Source organism: Phocoena phocoena, chromosome 4 (assembly GCF_963924675.1).
Source record: "Phocoena phocoena chromosome 4, mPhoPho1.1, whole genome shotgun sequence".
NCBI lineage: Eukaryota > Metazoa > Chordata > Mammalia > Artiodactyla > Phocoenidae > Phocoena > Phocoena phocoena.
The window spans coordinates 99,968,190-99,992,304 of NC_089222.1; the positions used below are offsets into that span (position 1 = coordinate 99,968,190).

Consider the following 24,115-nt stretch of genomic DNA (forward strand, 5'->3'; position numbering starts at 1 on the left):
CAGAAATACTTCAGTTAAATCCTTGTCATGCCCTAAGGCTCAAGCCCCAAAGTTAATATCCTAACTCTGTATATAAAGTGTTGCTTGGAATCTTAGAAAGTCTCTCAGGTCAAACTTAACTGCAGTACTAGTCCAGAAGACAGCTATCAAATGAAGCCTTTAAGGAAAAGGATGCTGCTGCCTTGTTTTTAAAAAAACACACCGAAGTCAAGCAACTTGTGGAAAAAGCAAAGCCTGAGAATGTTAAACCCACGTATGAAACGTAAGGACAGCTTAATTCACTAACGGATAAGATCATGCTAAAAGGCTTCAAATAATTTAGCCTTAAAATGGTTCTATTTTATAATGCTGATAATTTAGCTCTAGGGAAAGACGGCTTTAATCAAGTAACTTCAATAACAAATTGCCATGGTAATGATCTGACTAGAAAATAAAGATTCTAGACGTATATACAGATTAAAGTCACAATCTCAATTTTGTTTTTAAATTGATTATAATTTTAACTAAATTTTAACTAAAAAGAAAGAAACCAAGCATCCTCTTCACATGTACATATATCCTGAAAAACACTATAATAGATGTTTGGCAGAAGGGTCTTGGCATTCAAAGTTTTCATTCTTGTTGGATGGCCTTCAGAGGCAAAAACAAGATATATCTTAAATTTACTAATACAAAAATTCAAGGAGATTTTCTTTTGATTAAATGTTTCTTACAGATCCCATGGAAATTACATATGATTATGATTTTGAGAAAAAGAAAAAAATCAGCAGCACAATAAAATCAGATAAACTCCAGGAAGCAAATCTGTCTGCAAGCCTAACAGCCTTTTTTTTTTTAAGTCTTTTTTTTTTTTTAACATCTTTATTGGAGTGTAATTGCTTTACAATGGTGTGTTAGTTTCTGCTGTATAACAAAATGAATCAGCTATATGCATACATATATCCCCATATCTCCTCCCTCTTGCGTCTCCCTCCCACCTTCCCTATCCCACCACTGTAGGTCATCACAAAGCTTGGAGCTGATCTCCCTGTGCTGTGCAGCTGCTTCCCACTAGCCATCCATTTTACATGTCACTACCCTAGTAAGTTTCCGTTCCTACTCTCCAAGATGACAATTTCATACCTTTCTATCCAACAGCTCTACCCTTCTTCCTACTTTGTCGGTTTAATCCTTACTTTTCTTAGAAAACAGAATCGATCAGACAAGAGCTACATCATCTTCCCAATTCCAAATCTACCTTCGTCTTTAACCATATTTTTTCAGTGCTCACTCCTATGTGGATGAAGATGTCCCTGTTCCTACCTACGGCCAACCTCTCCACTCGTGCACTCCATTTTATCACATTTCTTTTCTCAACAATTTCGCTTTCACAAGTATCCCTTTTCTCTCTTCATCATCAATATTTCCCTCTATTGAATCATGCCCTTCAGCACACAAACATATCATCTATCTTTCTTTAAAATTAAAAAAAACCTTCTTGAGCCTATATCTTCCAACCATTTCTCTGCTTTCTTTTCTAGCAAAATCCATTAAAGATTTGCCTCCGCTCACTCGTGTCCCATGTTCTCTCTCTTTAACCCAGTTCAGTCAGGCTGTCTTTCTCTTTCTTACCCTTGTCCATATCAATATGACCTCCATGTTTCCAGGACCGCATCTGACATAGCTGACCTCTCTGAAATACAGCTGTGTCCCTCCCTTGGCTTCTGGGACACTGGGTCCTACTAGAACTTCAGTCTACTTACAACTAGTTCTAGGATCATCTCTAAGTAAGACCAGGGTCTTCCTGTGCACCACCTAAAACAAAAATCAAGGAACAAATCTGATCTTACTTCACGTACGAAAGTAAGAGCTGAAAAGTCACAAAATATACATTCAGAAGCTGTCCTTTCCCCTCAAAATTACTACGAAATAGGGTTTAAATTTAAAGTATTTATGCTTTTTGACTTGGGAATTCCACTTCCAGATGTCCTTCCTACAGAAATCACACAAGTGTGCAGAAAATCTCTGTAAGTACATGCATTTCTACATTACCTATAGAGGATAAAAGCTGGATATAAAACTAAAGGTCTGGGCTTCCCTGGTGGCGCAGTGGTTGAGAGTCCGCCTGCCGATGCAGGGAACACGGGTTCGTGCCCCGGTCCGGGAAGATCCCACATGCCGCGGAGCGGCTAGGCCCGTGAGCCATGGCCGCTGAGCCTGCGCGTCCGGAGCCTGTGCTCCACAACGGGAGAGGCCACAACAGTGAGGGGCCCGCGTATCACAAAAAAAAAAACCAAAAAAACTAAAGGTCTATAAATAGGAGAAGGGTTAATTAAATGGAGAGGGGAAATAGCAGAACAGTATCTATAGTATAATCACAATTATACTGAACAAACAAAAAGTGCTTGTGTTTGTAAATGAATAGACAAGAGTCTATGCAAACAATAAATGCTAGAGAGGGCGTGGAGAAAAGGGAACCCTCTTGCACTGTTGGTGGGAATGTAAATTGATACAGCCACTACGGAGAACAGTAGGGAGGTTCCTTAAAAATTAAAAATAGAACTACCATATGCCCCAGCAATCCCACTCCTGGGCATACACCTGGAGAAAACCATAATTCAAAAAAATACATGTACCCCAGTGTTCACTGCAGCATTATTTACAATAGCCAGGACATGGAAGCAACCTAAATGTCCATCAACAGAGGAATGGATAAAGAAGATGTGGTACATATATACAGTGGAATATTACTCATCCATAAAAAGGAACGAACTAGTGCTATTTGCAGAGACATGGATGGACCTAGAGACTGTCATACAGAGGAAAGTTAAGTCAGAAAGAGAAAAACAAATATCGTATAATACAGCTTATATGTGGCATCTAGAAAAATGGTACAGATGAACTTACTCCCAAAGCAGAAATAGAGACACAGATGTAGAGAACAAACATGGCTACCAAGGGGGGGGAAGGGGGGATGGGATGAATTGGGACATTGGGATTGACATATATAATTACTATGTATAAAATAGATAACTAATGAGAACCTACTGTATAGCACAGGGGACTCTACTCAGTGCTCTGTGGTGACCTAAATGGGAAGGAAATCAAAAAAAGAGGGGATATAGGTATAACTGATTCACTTTGCTGTACAGCAGAAACTAACACATTGTAAAGCAACTATACTCCAATAAAAATTAACTTTAAAAAAACCAGTGCTTGTGTTTGTAAATGCATAGACAAGAGTCTAGAAGGATATAAAAGGCAATAAAGCTTGGGAGATAATCTGAGTTATGGAGAGAAGAGAAAAGGATGATTTCCTTTTTTAAAAAACACTCCTTTGTAAAAGCTGTTTGATTTTAAGCATGTAATATTTTAGAATTTCTTTATCATGCTGAAGAAAAGATACAAAATACGTGTTTATTTCTTTGGATTTTACCCAGTTACAAAAGGGAAAGCCTCATTTCAGCTGAGATATCACATTACACAGTTACTCAAGCTTCAAGTGAAAAACATAGCCTGCCTCTGTATGGGTCTAAAGACTATTTTTTCCCTAGGGAATGTAGACAAACAGGGCTGCAAGAGTCAGAGTCAACGAGATTCCTTATAATTAAAAAGAATTAGGGACTTCCCTGGTGGCTCAGTGGTTAAGAATCCACCTGCCAATGCAGGGGACACAGGTTCGAGCCCTGGTTCAGGAAGATCCCACATGCCGCAGAGCAACTAAGCCTGTGCGCCACAACTACTGAGCCCACAAGCCACAACTACTGAAGCCCACGCACCTAGAGCCTGTGTGCCGCAACAAAGAGGAGCCACCACAACAAGAAGCCCACGCACCCCAAGGAGGGGTAGCCCCTGCTTGCCGCAACTAGAGAAAGCAAGTGGGCAGCAACAAAGACCCAACACAGCCAAAAATAATTAATGAATTAATTAATGGCAGAACCCCCACACGCATTTAAGGTTCTTTTCCTTGCAACATGAAAAACAAAGCTAAAATCCAAAGATAATGTGATTTCACTAACCCAGGCGTGAGTGAAGCCACCTCACAAGTTGTGGTTCTCATCCAGTTTCCAAGAGCCCCAAGGACCCTCTGTCCCACCCCAGTGAGGTCTTTAGTTTGAAACTGCAAAGGAAAATACATACCTGATTTTTGGGAAACACTTTTGGGAAATGAAGCAGTTCATAAGCTGCTGTTCTGATAATGAAAGGATCTAATATTCTGATTTGATACGGTTTATAGATCAGATTTAATGCTGGTTTCTTCCAAAAACCATTAGTGTTCTGAAATAAAGTAAGAAAATAAAAATACAACTTGTTGTTGTCTCTTTTTTTTAATGAAAAAAAAGTGAAGGTAATTGGAAGCCAGATCAATTTTGCCAACTTACTATTTTGCCACCTGTCAACAATTCCCACAGCCACTTTAAATCAAGCGGCTTAAAAGCAGTGAGAATCACCGTAGTATTAGGATCATTGTGATTGGGATCTGAAAAAACAGATTCTGGATAAAAAAGTCGGAAGGTAGTCCTTCTCCCAACTTCCTCTTCATGTCCTAAAATAGGACCATTATTCATTCTGTGGGTAGTAAAACACACAAGATATGTAGATCAAGCGCAGTACGGGTCACGTCCATCACAGTTCTCAGAGCTTTCAGAGCTGGACAGACATTGTCAGCTGTGTAGCCAGGGCTCTAAAGCCACACGGCAATCCGTCAATCTTTCACACGTAACAGCCAAGGAAATAACTCCCTTTCGTGAAACAGCTGTTTGATCAAAGGCAGAAACATTCATTTGTGTTTGAAAATTAACTGTGGGGACCTGATAATTCATTCTTACCTCCAGAAAAACTGAAGACAAAATGAAACAAATGGGAACATAAAACCACAGAATACTCAAGCTAAAAGAGACATGGCAGGACATCCAGACAGAACCCCTTGTGTTTGTAGATGAGGGCCCCAATGTACATAGAGAGAAAGTTACTTGCCCAGGGTTACACAATCATGTAGCAGGTGGACGTGTGTCTCAGTGACTGACAGGCAAGAGTCACAGTTAAGGTGATTTGAAAACCCACCAAAATTGTTGTGCTCTGAAATAAAGTAACAACATAAAATTGCTATATTTATACCCAAGCACAACCAAATGAATGACTCTCTCTGGTGTGAACCAAAGAACCACAAAGGATCCAGTGTTGGGTTTGTGGATACTCAAAGCCAAGGTTAGACATATACTATTTATGCACACACCATGAAGGTGTGCTATGAAAAGGAATGCACTGTTCCCAAAACACTGTCCCCTAGGAGATAAATACTGTTTGACCCTTTGCCACTGACTGTGATATAAGGCAGCCTTAGTAACACCTGAAATGACTTTCATAATGTCTTTAATGGCATTTTCCCACAAGGGCCTGGTGTGGTTCTAGGTGACCAGATTTTAGACAATTATAAAGAAATTTGTGAGTGCTTCAACATTGTTTTGTGGATAAATTTTCACAGCTTCCTCAAAATGAATAATCCACAGAAAATAAGGTGACCACGCTGTGCAGCAACCCTCAGCTTGTAACCCAGCAAAATGCCCAAGCACTGCCAGGTCATCCTAATGCATTGCCCAGCGCAAAGCTTTCCCACTCTACAGAAGACTATTCATAGCCATCTTCACCCTTTCAATGAGAAAACAGCACTCGAAATGTCCGCATTTCCCCACCATTACACCTACGGGACTTGGTAGCTGTAACCACAATCCCAGCTTTCCCTTCCACTGCAGAGATAACCACGCTGGTGTTTGGACCCCATCCCCTCTCTTGTTACCACACCAACCTCCTTATTCATTTCCATCAGTTTACTAATATGCTTTAGAATCTATCTTTATAAAAGGAAACAAAATAGAAAATCTCCTTTGAGTCCATAATCATCTCCAGCGACTATCTCATTTCTCAACTCCACAGTGAAATTTCTCTAAAGAGTTGCTTCTACTGGTTTCTCCACTTTCTCACCTGTCATTCTCTCCTCAAACCACCCCACTTGGGCTTCTCCCCCGCACCGTGCCTCCAAGTCTTCTTCTGTCAAGAGTAACAGTGAGCTTCAGCTTGCCAGTCCAATGGTGAACTCTGTCCTTATCTTACATGACCTCTCACCAGCCTTTGTCATGCATGAAACCTCCCTCTGTCTTAAAACACTGTGCTCTCTTGGCTTTTGTGATCACCTTCTCCTGTCTTTCTTCCTACCTCACTGGTAGATCCTCTCCAACTCTGTAACTCCTTTTTCTTTGCTCAACCTTTAAGTTTTGACTACTTCAAAGCTCAGTCCTGGGCCCTCTTCTCTGTCTCTCCCTGGGAAATCTCACCCAGTCCATGGTTTAAGTACAACTTACAGGCTGTTCGCAATGAAGATTTTAACCTGTTTATCTAACTGCCTACTTGACTTACCCACTGCAAATCTAGTAAGCATATCAAACTTGGTATGTTCAAACAGTAATCTTGATTCTCCTCTAAACCTGTTCCTACCCTAGTCCTCCCCAATTCAATGAATGGTACCACTATCCAGCCAATCTCTTAAGCTGAAAACCTAGGAGGAGGTATCCTGCATTCCTTTATTCCCATCTCTGCTCACATCTAATGCATCAGAACATCCTGATAACTCTACCTCTAAAACATGCCTCAGTCTAGCCCCTTATCTCCTTCCACACCATGACAGTCCTTTTGCAAGCCACCATCATCTACCCAAATGCAGCAACCTAACTGGCCTCTTCGTTTCCACAGCTTGTCCTTCCTGTTTCATTGTCCATGCCATCACCAGGGTATTTTAAAGACATAACCAGATAGAGTTGCTCTCTTGCTTAACAATTTTCAAAAGTTTTCTGTTATACTTAACATAAAACGCAAGCTCTAATCGTAGTTTACAAAGTCCTACACAGCCTGCCCCTTACCTACCTCTTCGCTGCCAATTGCACCACCTCCCCAGCCTGCTGCCCTCCAACCTCACTGGTTTTCTTGCTGCTGCTCTTAAACCTAGCATCATACCCTCCTGGAGACCTGCAGTAAACATCCTCTCTGTCTGTATTCCCTAGTCTTCATACGGCCGGTACTGTGTGGTCTTAGGTCCAGTTTAGACGTCTCCCCTTCAAAACAGTCATCAATTCAAAAATAGCCACTCAGTCATTCTCTCTCACACATGTTTTAATTGTTTGCATGGCATTTATTACTACATTTCTTTCTTTAATTACTGTTTTCTTCCCCTCGTTAGAATGGAAGCTCCACGGGGAGCAAGAATATTATTCTTTTTCACTGCTATATCCCCCTAGAACTGTGCTAGAACTACAGCTAGGACTGTGCCTGGCATATTAAGGGGATTTCATAAATATTTGCTAAATAAATGACCTGAAATCTAGGCCTACTCCAGCCAACAACTCAAGTAACGTGTAATGTACTTAAACATACTACAGCGACTCTCCTTCCTTTTAAAACACAGCGGTACTAAAGCAGGAAACTATACTCTTCTGAAACAATTCCAGGTTAGCAAATAGAAGATATATTTACCTTATTATTACATCATAGGAGTCAATTTTTTCTCCTAACGTCTTATTCTTCAAAACTCCGCCATTACCAACCACCACACATTTTTTACATGGCACACTGTTGGGCAAATGACAAGAGAGAGATTGAGCCATCTTTTACAAAACCGGGTGATTCCAAGAACCCACTCATACTTTGAGGAACCCAATACAAGATTTCACTTGTTGCACAAGTAGAAAAAGAACCAGTTGTAACTTACAGGTCTAGGGATATATCAGAAAGATATAAGATTCAAGAAATAACATTCCATAGGAAGTATATCATCGTTAGCAACTATTAACACATATCAGTTCATATACATCCCCTCATTTGATTCTCATAACCACCCACTGAGATAAGTAAGCCTGATATTCCCATTTTACAAATGAAGAAAGAGATTCAAAAAACTGTTAGGTGACATTTCAAAGTCATACTCCAAAGAGGTAAAATTAGGATTGAGTCCAGACCTTTGGACTACAAAAATACCCCTCAATATAGGATTCTGCATGTTAATACTGATACAAGTGTGTTTCATATTAGATGTGTATGTATTTTCCATCAGCATTACCCATTCCCCTGAGATTCCAGCTCTGGGTTACTGCTGCGTCTTACAAGTTTGGAGACAGACAGTATAGAATCTGGTCGGCAAAGTGCAGCTTCCTTGTACCTGCCGTGCTCATTTCAATTCCCCAAACGGGTACTGGTTCTTGGAGCTTAACCAATACAAATGAAAAGTTTACTGTGTGTTCCTGGCAAAGAGCTTTAAAGTAGGACATGAAGTGGGACTTCCCGTTGCTGGCCAGAATCAGCCTAGGCCAGTGGCTTATCTACTGTTCAGCTCTCATCCAACGTGGCCTGGCCCTCAACATAATAAAAGCCATATATGACAAACCCACAGCAAACATCATTCTTAATGGTGAAAAACTGAAAGCATTTCCTCTAAGACCAGGATCAAGACAAGGATGTCCACTCTCACCACTTTTATTCAACATAGTTTTGGAAGTCCTAGCCACAGCAATCAGAGAAGAAAAAGAGATAAAAGGAATCCAAACTGGAAAGAAGTAGTAAAACTGTCCCTGTTTGCAGATGACGTGATACTATACATAGAAAATCCTAAAGACGCTACCAGAAAACTACTGGAGCCCATCAATAAATGTGGTAAAGTTGCAGCACATAAAATTACCACACAGAAATCTCTTGCATTCCTATACAGTAACAATGAAAGATCCAAAAGAGAAATTAAGGAAACAATCCCATTTACCATTGCAAAAGAAAAGAATATAATACCTAGGAATAAACCTACCTAAGGAGGCAAAAAACCTGTACTCAGAAAACTGTAAGACACTGATGAAAGAAATCAAAGATGACACAAACAGATGGAGGGATATACCATGTTCTTGGACTGGGAGAATCAATAACGTGAAAATGACTATACTATCCAAAGCAATCTACAGATTCAATGCAATCCCTATCAAATTATCAATAGCATTTTCCACAGAATTAGAACAAAAAATTTTACAGTTTGTATGAAAACACAAAAGACCCCAAATAGCCAGAGCAATCTTGAGAAAGAAAAACGGAGCTGGAGGTATCAGGCTCCCTGACTTCAAACTATACTACGAAGTTACAGTAATCAAAACAGTATGGTACTGGCACAAAAAAAGAAATATAGGTCAATGGAACAGGATAAAAAGTCCAGAGATAAACCCATGCACCTATGGTCACCTAATCTATGACAAAGCAGGCAACGATATACAATGGAGAAAAGACAGCCTCTTCAATAAGTGGTGCTGGGAAAACTGGACAGCTACATGTGAAACAATGAAATCAGAACATTCTGTAACACCATACACAAAAATAAACTCAAAATGGATTAAAGACCTAAGTGTAAGACCAGATACTGTAAAACTCTTAGAGGAAAACAGGCAGAACATTCTCTGACACAAATCCGCAGGAAGATCTTTTTTTGATCTACCTCCTAGAGTAATGAAAATAAAAACAAAAATAAACAAATGGGACGTAATTAAACTTAAAAGCTTTTGCACAGCAAAGGAAACCGTAAACAAAACAAAAAGACAACCCACAGAATGGGAGAAAATATTTGCAAATGAAGCAACGGACAAGGGATTAATCTCCAAAATAAACAGCTCATGCATCTCAATATCAAGAAAACAAACAACCCAATCAAATGAGCAGAAGATCTAAATAGACATTTCTCCAAAGAAGACATGCAGATGGCCAAGAGGCACGTGAAAAGATGCTCAACGTTGCTAATTATTAGAGAAATGCCAGTCAAAACTACAATGAGGTATCACCTCACACCGGTCAGAAGGGCCATCAACAAAACATCTACAAACAATAAATGCTGGAGAGGGTGTGGAGGAAAGGAAAGCCTCCTACGCTGTTGGTGGGAATATAAACTGGTGCAGCCACTATGGAGAACAGTATGGACGTTCCTTAAAAAACTAAAAACAGAGCTACCATATGATCCAACAATCCCACTCCTGGGCATATATCCGGAGAAAATCAAAATTCAAAAAGATGCATGTACCCCAGTGTTAACTGCAGCACTATTTACAATAGCCAGGACATGGAAGCAACCATCAATGGAGGAATGGATAAAGACGACGTGGTACACACACACACACACACACACACACACACACACACACACAAAATGGAATATTACTCAGCCATAGAAAAGAATGAAATGATGCCATTTGCAGCAACATGATGGACCTAGAGATTGTCATACTGAGTAAAGTAAGTCAGACAGAGAAAGACAAAGATATCATATGATATCACTTATATGTGGAATCTAAAAAGGTGGTACAAATGAACCTATTTATAACACAGAAAAAGAGTCACAGCTGTAGAAAACAAACTTATGGTTACCAAGGGGGAGAGGGACAGGGAAGGGATAAATTGGGAGATTGGGATTGACATGTACATACTACTACATATAAAATTGATAACTAATAAGAACCTACTGTACAGCACAGGGAACTCTACTCAATACTCTGTAATGAACTATATGGGAAAAGAATCTAAAAAGGAGTAGATATATGTCTATATATAACTGATTCACTTTGCTGTACACCTGAAACTAACACAACTATACTCCAATAAAAATTAATTTTTAAAAAATGGCCTGGCCCATCCAACTCCAAGCTCTCACCACCACTCGGCCAGGCCTGGAGAAATGACAGAACAGATCATGTCCTTCTCCTCTCGGGGAGAAAACTACAGAGGAGAAGGCTGTTGAGATTGTCCTTGCAGGGCCCTCATGACATGGAAGTATGAGGAAAAAACTGTTTCTCTAAGAACCATGAAATCAGCAGACCAGATGAACTCCAGACCGTAAGGCTCTTAGGAGATTAATCAGTAGCAAAATTGCACAAATGCTGTAGAATATTTAAACGTAGAGAACACAGCAATACAGGAACTACTGAAAGGAGCCAGGAGTTGGTCCTGTCAGGTTAAGGAGAGACAAGATACACATTCCTACACATGTAAATTTCCCTTTTTTATTTAGAATTTGTTTAGTTCATCTATTTGCTTGATGTTTTAAACTTTTTTTTTTTTTTTTGCGATGCGCGGGCCTCTCACTGTTGTGGCCTCTCCCATTACGGAGCACAGGCTCCGGACACGCAGGCTCAGCGGCCGTGGCTCACGGGCCCAGCCGCTCCACGGCATGTGGGATCTTCCCAGACCAGGGCACGAACCTGTGTCCCCTGCATCGGCAGGCAGACTCTCAACCACTGCACCACCAGGGAAGCCTCACACCTTAAACTTTTTAAAAACACTTTTTTAATGTTTTGAGACTTTCAGCTCCCAAATATTAAAAAGTCATGCATAATCAGTGTCTACTTTGTTACAAAAACAAGAAGATCCAGGGTTTCACAGATGGTACTGATGGGGGCTGGGGGGCAACCATCCAACAGGCCCTCCTTGAGTCTGTACCCCCAGACCTCCTATGATGGACATGTCACAATGTGTTCTAGAAGTTTCTTTCCTAAATCTGCTTGTCTTTAACTATGAAAGGAACATTTCTAGGTGCTCTTATATACAAGTTTGACATAAATCCCAATTCCAGGAAGCTATTCTGTCCACGGTGCTCTGCAGCCAGGTGGCACGGAGAAGATGGGGATGCTGGTCAACTTCAAAACGCTTTTCTCTCTGGGTCTGCGGCCATCCTCCTGAGCAGACCTAGCCCATGAGAGCTGTACAGCAGGGAGCAATTCCCACACACACAGCTTGTGTGGTTCCTCCTTCCATGACCTCACAGCCAGTTTAATGCAAAATCAGAGGCTGACCCTCCAGATGCTGCCCCGTCTCCCTGCCAGGACGCTAAGTGAGGCTGGGCACCAGGGAGGGAGTGGCTAGGAATGGACAGGATGGAAATAACAGCTCTGTTCCTGGGAGGTCACCTGTGTGGAGGTGAAGGAGGAATATCTATAATTTATGGCATGTAGACTAACCCTCTCCCTTCAAAGAAGGCTGGAGGCCACTCCCCTCCCAGCAACCATCCTGGACTGGGGTCCCCAGCCTGAACCAGGCTTGCCTGACTCCAATACCACCGAACATGCCGGGGCGGGGCCAGGAGCACAGGCCACCACTGTGTGTCCCCAGAGTTCTTATCTTGGAACCTCAACAAAGGACTCCTGCCCCACAGGCCTAATCTCTGCAGTTGACCCCAGAAAGAGGGAACTCAGCTCAGTCCCAGACACAGCCAGTTGCATAAACACTCGGCCAGAAGTTTCCCTCAGTGTTATCTGTATCAGGCGGGATTACAGTTCATAATCAAGCCCCAGATCACGTGGCCAAAAGAGCATCGCAATACAAGAAGGTACCATCTGTCATACTCAGGTCACATCCCTGGTCCCCTCTCAAACTCAAGGTCCTGAACCTCCTCTCACAAACCCTAACAAGCCTTCCAGCCAAAAGAAAAGGGGGAGTTAAGGGTGTAAGCAGATCTGTTTCACAGGAGCCCCAAGGATTGGTTACAGAGAGAGGGTCATTCCTTCTACTCAGCCTCCGCCCGCTTGGGGGAAATGAAAAGAAATCGTATGGACACTGCCTCACCCAAGAGAACTCCAGTTCCAAAGACGCTTTACAGTTCCATGGTCACCGCATTTTTTAAATTTCCCTTTCTGTTTTTTTCTCTGTCAGCTTTGTAGGGGGCAGGTGGAAAGGGCAGGGCCCTTCACCACAGGAAAAGTGTGCTGATGTCTTCAAAAGGAAATCTCGTCAATGAAATTTTACTTTTCCTCTTGGCAAGGGATATTGCAAAGATCCACACATTTTTCTGAATATCATACATGACACTAGGAACTCCTCAAGGGGCATGCCTAAGACTACTCTTAGGCAAGAACATCTCCTCTGCAGCTGGTATTCACAGCCCCCCCGTGATGCTGGAAAATGTGAAATGGAACAGATCCACGGTCTGAACCACATACCTTGTAATTCACTGCTTCCCTCCCTCCACAGCAGGTACCCCCATATTACCAAAGGAGTGATTCATCCTCTCCTTGGCTTCATCCACCTGGCCTGGGCTCCTGGCTTCCCCTGTTTCCTTAGCGTGAATCCATAACTTCCAGTGTCCTTTGGGTGACTGTATACCTTCAAGATATTTAATTAACACAACTTTCGTTCACTATCAGCCGCAGTGAATTGTGAATCCCTAGTGGGCAAGAATATTACATTTCTGCATCCTCTAATCTAAAATTTTATATGTTATTTATATTTTATTTATAAACATATTTACATTTCTGCATCCTCCGATCTAAAACTTCCTGATTCACAGGTTGTGCATTTTAGAAACTGATTTGGTTGTCACCTTAAGTGTGACTTTGTAGCTGGAGAAACAGGTAGCCGTTCTTCCTTCTTCCACTCTGGAAACAGGTAGGGAAATCCATGTGCCTCAAATTGCTCACCCAGAAAACAAGATCATTCCAGAGTGCCTGAACCTGTTAATGGAAAATCTGGAAAGCTGCTGAAATAGTGATGGCAAGAGGTTACACTTCCCCTAGGTGAAAGCCATGTTTCTCATCAAGTCAGGCAGATCCAGAAGAGTTACTAGCCTGTGCAGAGTGAAACATCAACACCATCAATACAGAGAAAGTAAACGTGAACTGCCCACTTGCAGTGATCTGTGATCTGTCTTCTTTTCTAAATGCTGTATGACTCCTTTCAGCAGCACAGTGTATACATTAAAATGTATCACTCCATCTTCAATGTAGCAATCTCTGGCAGATCCCACTGGTCATATTCCCAACACCCATTACCCCTGTACCTTTGCTGGCAGAGCCCCGCTTTCACAAGCCTAACAGTGGTGAGTATATTCCTGTGCCAATGGTTGGTTTAGATGTGGTCACATGAACCATCCCTGGGCAATAAGATATGAGGGAAGTCTGTTAAATGCCCTGGAAAAGATTTTACCCCCAGGAAGAGAATGGTTTGAGCAGAACACTGATTTTATCTACCCATCCTTTCTGCTTAGATACTGACATGCGATAACAAGGTTAGGGCGGCTGTAGTCATCTTGCACCAAAGAGGGAAAGCTAGAGAGAGCCACCAAGAAGCTGCCCTGACATTACCGAGCCATTAATTCAATCCCATAACTGGAGCCAATCCATACAGACGTGCAGGTGGTACCCAGTACGTCGGCACTCCCGCGGTTTGTGCAATCCAGTCTGTGCAGCCATACGTGGCCTGCCCTGTGAGCTAGATCCACAAACCTGATTCTATACATCTGAATCCACACATCTATGTGATATGGGAGATAATAACCATCCACTTAGTTCAAATCACGCTTAGTTAGGAATAGTGCTACTTGCAGCCCAGAGATCCTAAAACCCTGTGCATTGGAGTGGGGTGGAGATCTCACTGCTAGCTGTGGCTCCCCTACTCAGCACCTCTGGGAGCCTGGCCTCATGACCTAACCTCTTGGATCTCAGCATGCCCTTTTAAAAAGTAGGGGAATCACTGAGGTCTCAAATGTTGTCAACCTGTGTCACACAGAGCCATCCGTCAGTTCCTCCGGCATGTGTACCATGGTTTCTGTATCTCTCTCTATCCAACATCTGACCACAGCAGTTGCTACAGAACACGTATGTGTTCCTCTCTGCCACAAATGACTACTTTGTTGATGAAGAATCACAACCTCCCCTCACCCTCAAGTCCTCCTCCTGGCTGAAAATGCTGCCATGTAAAGAAACTGCAAAGCAGGAGGACGGCCAGAGCAGTGATGCAGACACTGATATCCCTTATAGAGCCTGGGCTCTTTTTAATAAATACACTGCTGACGTCGTAAGCTGTCAAAGACCATGCTCCCACCCTGGCTGGTTGCCGATGTAACCTGGCTCTGCCACTGCTGACATAATGGATTCTGCCCGGATGAGCAACTAGGCAGCCTTCACAAATCCCCATCCACTTAGCAAGCAACTGACTTAACACAGGTGCTTCCATTAAGTAAGATATTTCTGCTTAGTTACTCTATAACCACCTATGCAGGACTCAAGCACTCTTCACAGAATCTGGCAGGCTTGCGGAATGCGATGGTGATGGCTGCGGGAGGAGAGCTGGTTCCTGTATTTTAAGCGAGAGCAGAGATTTTGTGATCCAGGATTTCGCTGCTCTGGCTGTGGGAGGATGTGCTCCCACTGAGGAGAAAGCAGCAATCTCCAGGACCAGGGTGCAAGCTGGTGCTACAGAGCTCCACACACAGCCAGGAAGGGTCAGGATCTCACAACATGGGCACATTGTGGGTATTCTTTGTGATGCAATTCCCTTAAAATATCCTCCAAAAATATCCTCCATCACTAGTGAAGTTTATAAAAAAGCATGGCCACAATTGTGTGAGCTGTGCTTTGGAGATTAACAAGGAACCGAGTCCCGAGAAATCAAGAGCGACAGCGTAGGGAAACGATGGCAAGAGAACTAGAGGTGTGTCACTCCAAACCGTTTGTTCTACGTGTGGCATCATGGTGCCCTCTGAACAAAGTGGCTAGAAAGGAATCTAGAGGGTACCTCAACCATACCCCTGCTTTATAAAAGCGTTTTTTGAAATTGAAATATAATTCACACACCCTAAAATTCATCCATTTAAATAATAAAATTCAGCAGGTTTTAGCATATTCGCAAAGCTGCGCCACAATCACCATTATCCAATCCAGAACGTTTTCATCACCCAACGACGACACCCCACAGCCAGTGGCAGTCACTCTCCATTTCCACCCCCATCCCAACCCCTGTCTGTGGCACAACTAATCCACTTTCTATCTCTATAGATTTGTCTATCCTGGCCATTTCATATAAATGGAGTCATACAATATGTGATCTTCTGTGACTGACTGCTCTCACTGAGCAAAATGTTTTCAAGGGCTTCCCTGGTGGCACAGCGGTTGAGAGTCCGCCTGCCAATGCAGGGGATACGGGTTCGTGCCCCAGTCCGGGAAGAACCCACATGCCGCAGAGCGGCAGAGCGGCTGGGCCCGTGAGCCATGGCCCGCTGAGCCTGCGCGTCCGGAGCCTGTGCTCCGCAACGGGAGAGGCCACAACAGTGAGAGGCCCGCGTACCGTAAAAAAAAAAAAAACTGTTTTCAAGATTCACTCATGCCCCAGCAGGAATCAGTACTGCGTTGCTTTGTACGGCTGAATTACATTCCATTGTACGGATATGCATTTAATTTATCCATTGAGCAGTTGCTGGACATTTGGTTGTTTCCACTCTGGGGCTATTATGAATGATGCTGCTATGAACATTCGTGCACAAGTTTCACGTGGTCATGTTTTCTTTTTTTTTTTTTTTTTTTTTTGCGGTACGCGGGCCTCTCACTGGTGTGGCCTCTCCCGTTGCAGAGCACAGGCACAGGCCCAGCGGCCATGGCTCACGGGCCCAGCCGCTCCGCGGCATGTGGGATCTTCCCGGACCAGGGCACGAACCCGTGTCCCCTGCATTGGCAGGCGGACTCTCAACCACTGCGCCACCAGGGAAGCCCATGTTTTCAATTTAAGCTTTCTATTTTGAAATAATTCTAGATTCACAGGAGGTTGCAAAAATAGTACTGAGAAGTCCTGTGTAACCTTCACCCAGTTTCTTCCAGTGGTTACACTGACTTAATTTATTAACTTAACTTTATTAACTAGTAAAGCTGACATTGGTATAATGTGCATATACAGATCCACCTCCTCTTTTGTAAAACCAAGGTTCAGAAACTCCGAAACTTGCCCAAGGTCCCAGAGCAGTTACGCCTGACCTGCTGACTCTAGCAACTTTTCACCAGTACCGCCCCTCTATTTCAGATGGCCCATGCCCACCACCTGCCCTCCCCTCTCCCCAGCAAAAGAATAAAAACAAACTTTTCTAAGCTATCCTTTTCTACCCTTAGCATCGCTCCCCTGCTGCCGAAGTTCTGGTCAGACAGCTAGTTTGAGTGTTCCCATAAAAGGAGGAACACGGAAAAGAAAACACGGAAAAGAAAACACGAAAAGATTAATCATTGTTTTTAAATGGTTTGTCTTTTTGGAACTAGCTAGAGGTGGTGGCTACACAATACCGTGAACGTACTAAGTGCCACTGAATTGTTCTCTTTCAAACGGTTCCTTTTATGTTGTGTGAATTTCACCTTAACAAGGAAAATAAATGATTTGTCAACATTTCTTTGAGACTTTTTCCTTTTCCCATACTTAGGATCCTCTGGCTTAGTACTGAAAAAATTTCCTCTTCTTAACTCTCATCCTGACGATCATGCACAGTAAATATGCCAGTTGGCCTTCTCTGTAATTTGCCGGTATCTATTCAGAGAAGACTCTATCCAGATCATTTATCTTTAAGAGGCAAAAAAAAAAAAAACCCACAAAAAACAGACGAAAAACCCTATTTAACGTACATCTGTTTTGGTGAATTTACACATGTACCCTGGAGATGTTTTAGTTTAGCCCTGTAAAAGTATTAAAAATGGTTTGAGGTTAAGGATAAAGGCAGAAGCCACATTACATAATGGGGGTGGGTGGGCGATTTATAGCCCTGGAAATCCTAAAGAATATACCCAAAAGAATTCACAGTTCCGGAATTCTCTTCCCCTTACCTCTTCAGATGACACTCAGTCTAAGACATTTAATTGTGGAGCCTTCTGTCTTTGCTCTGCTGGTTAAATGCAAAGGGAGTAACTGGAGAAGAGTGGAAGTCTGGAGACCTCCTCTTAACCTCTATGGACCTCGGTCCTCTCATCTTTAAAGTGAGGGGACTGGACTACCGATCTCCATCCTTCCTGCCTCTGACCCTCTCTGTGACTTTACTGTGCTTTTGGGTCTGGCCCTCAGTCCACACAACTGAGCAGGAACAGGTGAGGTGAGGTAACTGGGATTCTTTAGGGAACAGTTTAGCAGCCTCAATATTCACCCCATCCCAACCTGCTGTACCATTGCTCAGGAGAGAAACTCAGAAAGAATATAAAAGAAAAAGCCCAAGGTTAACCCTCTATTAAAACTACATACCAAAAAGATAAATAACATAATAAAATACAATGGGGTATGTAAATGGCCTATCATGTGTTCTCATCTTTTCACAGGGAAAATTGCGAACTCCTATCACAAAATTAGGGCGAAAGGCAACTTTCTATAATGAAAATACTTTTTCTAACAGATGTGATTACAAGAAGGGAGGCAAATTATTACGATTATTACTAAGTGACCAAAAACTTTGAAAAAGAACGGGGGGGGGGGGGGGGGGGGCGGGGGCGGGCAGGATAGAGGGAAGAGGGGAGGTAGAGCAAAGCAGCAGCATGGAATTCTTAAAATTCCTGGGCTCTGCCACACAGAGTTACGGCCAAACATGCACACTTCTGTTCCCTTCGCTCTTTATCTCTGGCCCAAGTTCTTCATGGTAGTGACTTTAGAAGAAGGCTCTCCCTGCCTCACTGAGTTACTTTACTCACATTACCTACAAAGGTGGCATAAATAAGACCTCATAAGAAACCCCGCTTCAAAATGATCTGCAACCCCAATATGTTTCAACAGCTTTCATCTTCAAGAGAGAAACCACAGTTGGCTGCTTCTAGCACCAAGCTAGGTTGGTATAGTGTTATGTAACTGACTTTAGAATCTTGAATATTTCCAGGCACAGAAACAGAAAATGGTGGACAACACTGGCAAAGACTGCTACTTGCCCCTCAATAACTATGTTTCATTTGTCTCTTAAAATAGGACTCTCTCTCTCTCTCTCTCTCTCTCTCTCTAAGGTGGGTGCACAGCCACATGGAATAGAGGCTACATTTTCCAGTCCACCTTCCAGAAAGGCCTTGTGATTATACCCCTAGCCAATGGGATATAATTGGTGGTTGCTAGAAAATTTTTAACAATCAGTCCTCTTTGGGAGAGAGGGGAGTGATGGGGAAGCCCTAGTTTGCAGTGTTTGCCAATTTCCAAGGTATAAATATATTCCCACCACGGCTAATTTCAAGCTTCTACCTGGATGACACTGAACACGGACTTGGGAAGAGCGGCAGCTCTCACAAGTTGGTACCAACAGGCTCCAGCACATCACTGGCTGTAATAAAGTGTTATATGTAATTTCTGGGAAATATCCTTAAAGAAGGAGGCAAGGGGCTTCCCTGGTGGCGCAGTGGTTGAGAGTCCGCCTGCCGATGCAGGGGACGCGGGTTTGTGTCCCGGCCTGGGAGGATCCCACATGCCGTGGAGCGGCTGGGCCCGTGAGCCGTGGCCGCTGAGCCTGCGCGTCCGGAGCCTGTGCTCCGCAACGGGAGAGGCCACAACAGTGAGAGGCCCGCGCATCGCAAAAAAAAAAAAAAAAAAAGAAGGAGGCAAGTCTTAATGGCTGGGGGCATGCCCTTCCCCCTTCATCCTCCCTGCTGGCCAGAATGTACACATGACTGGTGAAGTCCAGCCATCAGATTGGACCATAAGGAAGAATAACAGAGTCACAATAGAGAAGCCTTGGTCTCTGATGATTAACAGCTGCTAAGCTGGCCTGAGATTGCTTAAACGCAGGCTTCATTTACATGACAATTGCAAGAAAGAGGAAAAGTTGTATCTTGCAAATGCAACCGATATTTGGAGTCTTCCCATTCACAGTAAAATCTATCCCAACCACGGGCATCATGCATGCTAAATGAGATAAGTAAAGGATTCAGATTTGAAACAACAAAAAAATGTCTGAACCTTTGTGGGAGGGACAAAGAGAACAGCCAAAGGGGGAAGGGACTTGAAAAGGAGGTTCTCACCTCTCTCCACCTGAGCCCCTCCTCTCTGACCTACAGACCCCTACAGAGAATTAGCAAGCCTCGGCCAGAAGGGCTTCCTCCTGGTACACGAGGGCCACAGCTCCCGGATCCACAGTGAGGGCTCAGGGAGGACTCCCCGACTAAGGGCGGTCCAGATCCTCTGCCAGAGAAGGACAGACTGTTCTCACACCTCTTTCTTCCACGGCATTTCCCCAGGCAGAGAGGAGAAATGGGAAATGTATGAGGTTATTTGGGGTAGACTGAGTTGACTCCGAGGCAGCGATAGGCAGGTTAGTGCATTCCGCCTTTCTGGGGTTTTTACCTAAAATATATTTATTGCTCAGGCAGGGGCTGGCCTGTTACGATCTTTGGATTGCACCGTGGGTTTCAGACAAATGTAGAATGACTTACATAAAGGTAGGTAAAATTTATTATTACACGTGAACTCCTCCTAAAAGTTAATATCTAAATGAAGATAATATTGTCGCAAGTATATTCTTATCCACTTTCAAAACACTCTTTCTGAAGTCTCTAGGGAGCAAGTCTGCACGCGTCACACAAGCAGTTCAGCGATGCCGAGTGTCTAGGGCATCACTGTACCCACCCTGGGAGGGTCCTGCAGGGACAGTCTCCATTCACTGTATACCTGCAGTTTCCGCTTGTACCTTGATGGTACTTCCATCTCTTAACAACGTCAGACTCAGGAACCTTTGTGCCATCAGCATGATGTTCAGTGCTTCCTCACCACCCACACCCACCTCCCTCCCAAGGCTAGTGATCCTGAGAACCCGACGCGGGTTGATGGTGGGAGCGGGGGGCAGGAGGAAAGGGTGGGGAGCAGCCAGACCAAGTCAGCAAGAAGAGAGGAGGTAGCCTGGCTGAGGCACATACAGATGATGAATACCTGTGCAGGAAGAGGCTCTGAGAGCAACCAAATAAAGCACGGCTAATTCTAAGATAAAAAGCAGGCAATGACGGAAGCCCGCGCTCCTAGAGCCCGTGCTCCGCAACAAGAGAAGCCACCGCGATGAGAAGCCTGCACGCCGCAATGAAGAGTAGCCCCCGCTCGCCGCAACTAGAGAAAGCCCGTGCGCAGCAATGAAGACCCAACGCAGCCAAAAATAAATAAATAAAAATTAAAAAAAAAAAAAAAAAAAACAGGCAAGAACAAAAGTTCCAGTCACGTCCCATCAAGAATCCTGACAGGGCTTCCCTGGTGGCGCAGTGGTTGAGAGTCCGCCTGCCGATGCAGGGGACACGGGTTTGTGCCCCAGTCCGGGAAGATCCCACATGCCGCGGAGCGGCTGGGCCCGTGAGCCATGGCCACTGAGCCTGCACGTCCGGAGCCTGTGCTCCGCAACGGGAGAGGCCACAACAGTGAGAGGCCCACGTACCGCAAAAAAAAAAAAAAAAAAAAAAGAATCCTGACAGTATCTCACATTTACAGGGCCAAGGATTTTTTAAAAATCTTTGCAGATACCTGCTACAATTATTTAAGGTATAATCATTAGCACTGTGAAGTCAAACATCCACCCCTGGATGGACCCACCCAGGTTCACATCCTGGCTCTGACATTTACCAGTTCTAACAAACTATATATGTTTGCCTGGCCTCAGTTTCTCAATTTAAAAAATGGAGATCATCGACCATACTTTGCAGGGTGGTTGTAAAAAGTTAGAGAGAGGGCTTCCCTGGTGGCGCAGTGGTTGAGAGTCCGCCTGCCGATGCAGGGGACGCGGGTTCGTACCCCGGTCCGGGAAGATCCCACATGCCGCGGAGCGGCTAGGCCCGTGAGCCATGGCCACTGAGCCTGCGCCTCCGGAGCCTGTGCTCCGCAACGGGAGAGGCCACACCAGTGAGAGGCCCGCGTACCGAAAAAAAAAAAAAAAAAAAAAAGTTAGAATTGATAAAAAGCACGCATGCCAAAGGTCTGCATAAAGCAATATCCTACAGATGAGAGCTATATAAATTTTGGTTAGAAAAGAATATATATGGTTGCTGTGGATATGCAATCAAAACTTGAAATCGATTAGTCTGATGGCATAGTTTTAAATTATAAAAAGTACAAACTGAAATGAACCAACATTATTACATAATCTACACCTCAATAATCTGGGCCCCTGACAGAGAAAACTTAGGTGAATTCAGACAAAATCTAGCACTGCTCCTCCAGCTCTGTTCTGTAAACTGTCTCCATTTTCACACCTCCGTCTGCTGCCCCCATTTCTGCACCCACCAAAAAGCACCTCTATTCTCTTGGATAAGAGGGGGAATTCTGCCATTTTCCTTTTTAATGGAGGCCTCACAGCTGCAGATCACCCTTCTCATCCCACTGGACAACTGGCCAAATTCTAAAGTACAGCTTAAAACTTTGTGAAATAAGTCCACCTCTGTAAAATAAGTTGACGTGCTAAGAAGTCTGTCTTTCGCAACTCAATCCCTAAGGGGTTAAATGGACACCAAATTTTTCTAAAAACGAAACTGCCTTTTGTAGTCAGAAAATGTGTATCTAAGCAAGCTGTTCACTTCCCTCAAATGTAATTCTGAATAAAAGGAAGAGAGCTGCTTCTGAAATCCAACATTCAAGTGAAACAGAAAAGATCCTCATGAGGGAGCAGTTTAGAAGATGTATGGGAAGGTATGGGAACCATGCCACGGAAGGAGGCTGTGAGCTGATTAACAGGGCGTATGAGTTAATTCTTCAGTAACAACAACTTAGAAAAGATGAACGTGGGTTAAAAATGTCCTGACTTGGGACTAGCATGGCACATCATCAAGACTGTCTGCAATCTTTTGAGCCAACTAATTATGCAACTTCTAAACTATATTTGTAGTCTGTTTACTTCAAGTGTCATAGAAATAACTCCTAGGCATTTTATTTATGCACAAAAGATATGGAATCTTCCTGAGTGAATATATTTTACACTGGGGTACATGTTTTGAATCAACTTAGCTAAAACTAAAACAGAGAAGTAAAACAGAAGAAAACAAACTCACTTGTCAAACTCATCAAAGAGATCACAACTCTGCAGTTTTGAAAGAGCAAGTCGAAAGTATTCGGCTAGAAAACAAATGGAGTATTAGGAATGAAAGCAATCATGACTTCTTAGGTACACAGTAAACCACCTTATCCACTGCCCTCCCCAAAACCCACTTCAAACTGGCGTGGCCACCTGTGATTTATTCTGTGGTGAAAATTCATGTTACAACTGCAGTTAGCCAGCACTACTTAACAGGCACACTCAAGATGGTAAATGCTCTAAGGACATTCTCCAAAAACCCCAGAAAAATAAGATGCTTAATCTAAAAACAATCATAAGCAAAAATTAATCATATCAGATGATTGTGAAACTGACATTGGTATAGAAATCAATATTCTGCAACTTTAAACCTATTAGATTATCAAACTCTCTGCAATGTATTTTAAACACACACACACACACACACACACACACACTCACACACACACACCCAGGATCAGCTGAATAAGAAAAGTCTAACTCAGGAAACTATAGGCTTGTCACCTCCTAGGCTTTCAGGTTCTCTCAAAATCTAGAATATAAAATTGTGCAAGGCAAAGCAGCTGTTAACAAGCAGAGGGAAAATCGTTTCATCATTAGTAAATGGAGTAATCCTCTCTAAATTTAGCAAAAATAAAATATCCTCTGATTAAATTAAAAGATTGACCAAGGACCTAGAATGTGCTGATGACATAAAATAAAACTCATAGGTAAAGAGGTGAAATGGGAAATAGGGAGGAAGTTAACCCATAGGGTTGTCTTACTAATTCTGAATTGGAATAAAGTAAGGCATTGGAACTCATGAATAATATGGTGGCAAAACAAAAGTGAAAAGCAGTTTCTCAAAAACAAAAAAGTCTACCTTTTTTCATTCTTTTATTCCACACTGACTCAAAATGAATGGGGATTTATGTATTAAAATTTAATTCCTTTCACCCAATCCCCAAATCATATCCTTAGGAATCATTATGAAACAGAAAGATTAAAACGCCTTAAAATTATATAAACATGTGATTCACATCAAACACCACTCATATTAATAGAGCAGGGTAAGAATAATATTACTGACCTGATGTTCTTATCCCATAGGGCAAATCAAACTTATCGCTACCATAGAAGGAAGCAGTATTTTTAAAATCATCTGCACACAGAAAAGGGTGAAACTGATGAAACCTGGAAGAAAAGGATAAAGAATGATTTTCCCAAATGTGTATAATATTTGCATGTTTTTAAAATCACAACTGTAAATAACTGTAGTATGTCATTCCTATTGTATTAACTATACATGAACGTATAATTATTTTTAAGATTCTTTAAAAATCATCTTAAAGG

General features: G+C 42.9%; 1 protein-coding gene across 1 annotated transcript in view; it reads right to left on the minus strand.

Annotated features, from left to right (window-relative positions):
- Positions 1 to 24,115, minus strand: part of ST3GAL6 (ST3 beta-galactoside alpha-2,3-sialyltransferase 6) — a 72,361-nt gene that overhangs the window by 1,839 nt on the left and 46,407 nt on the right. Inside the window, 5 exon segments of the mRNA XM_065876750.1 lie at positions 4,120 to 4,257; positions 4,362 to 4,548; positions 7,504 to 7,599; positions 22,761 to 22,824; positions 23,853 to 23,956. Of these exon segments, the coding sequence (XP_065732822.1) occupies positions 4,120 to 4,257; positions 4,362 to 4,548; positions 7,504 to 7,599; positions 22,761 to 22,824; positions 23,853 to 23,956 (589 nt within the window).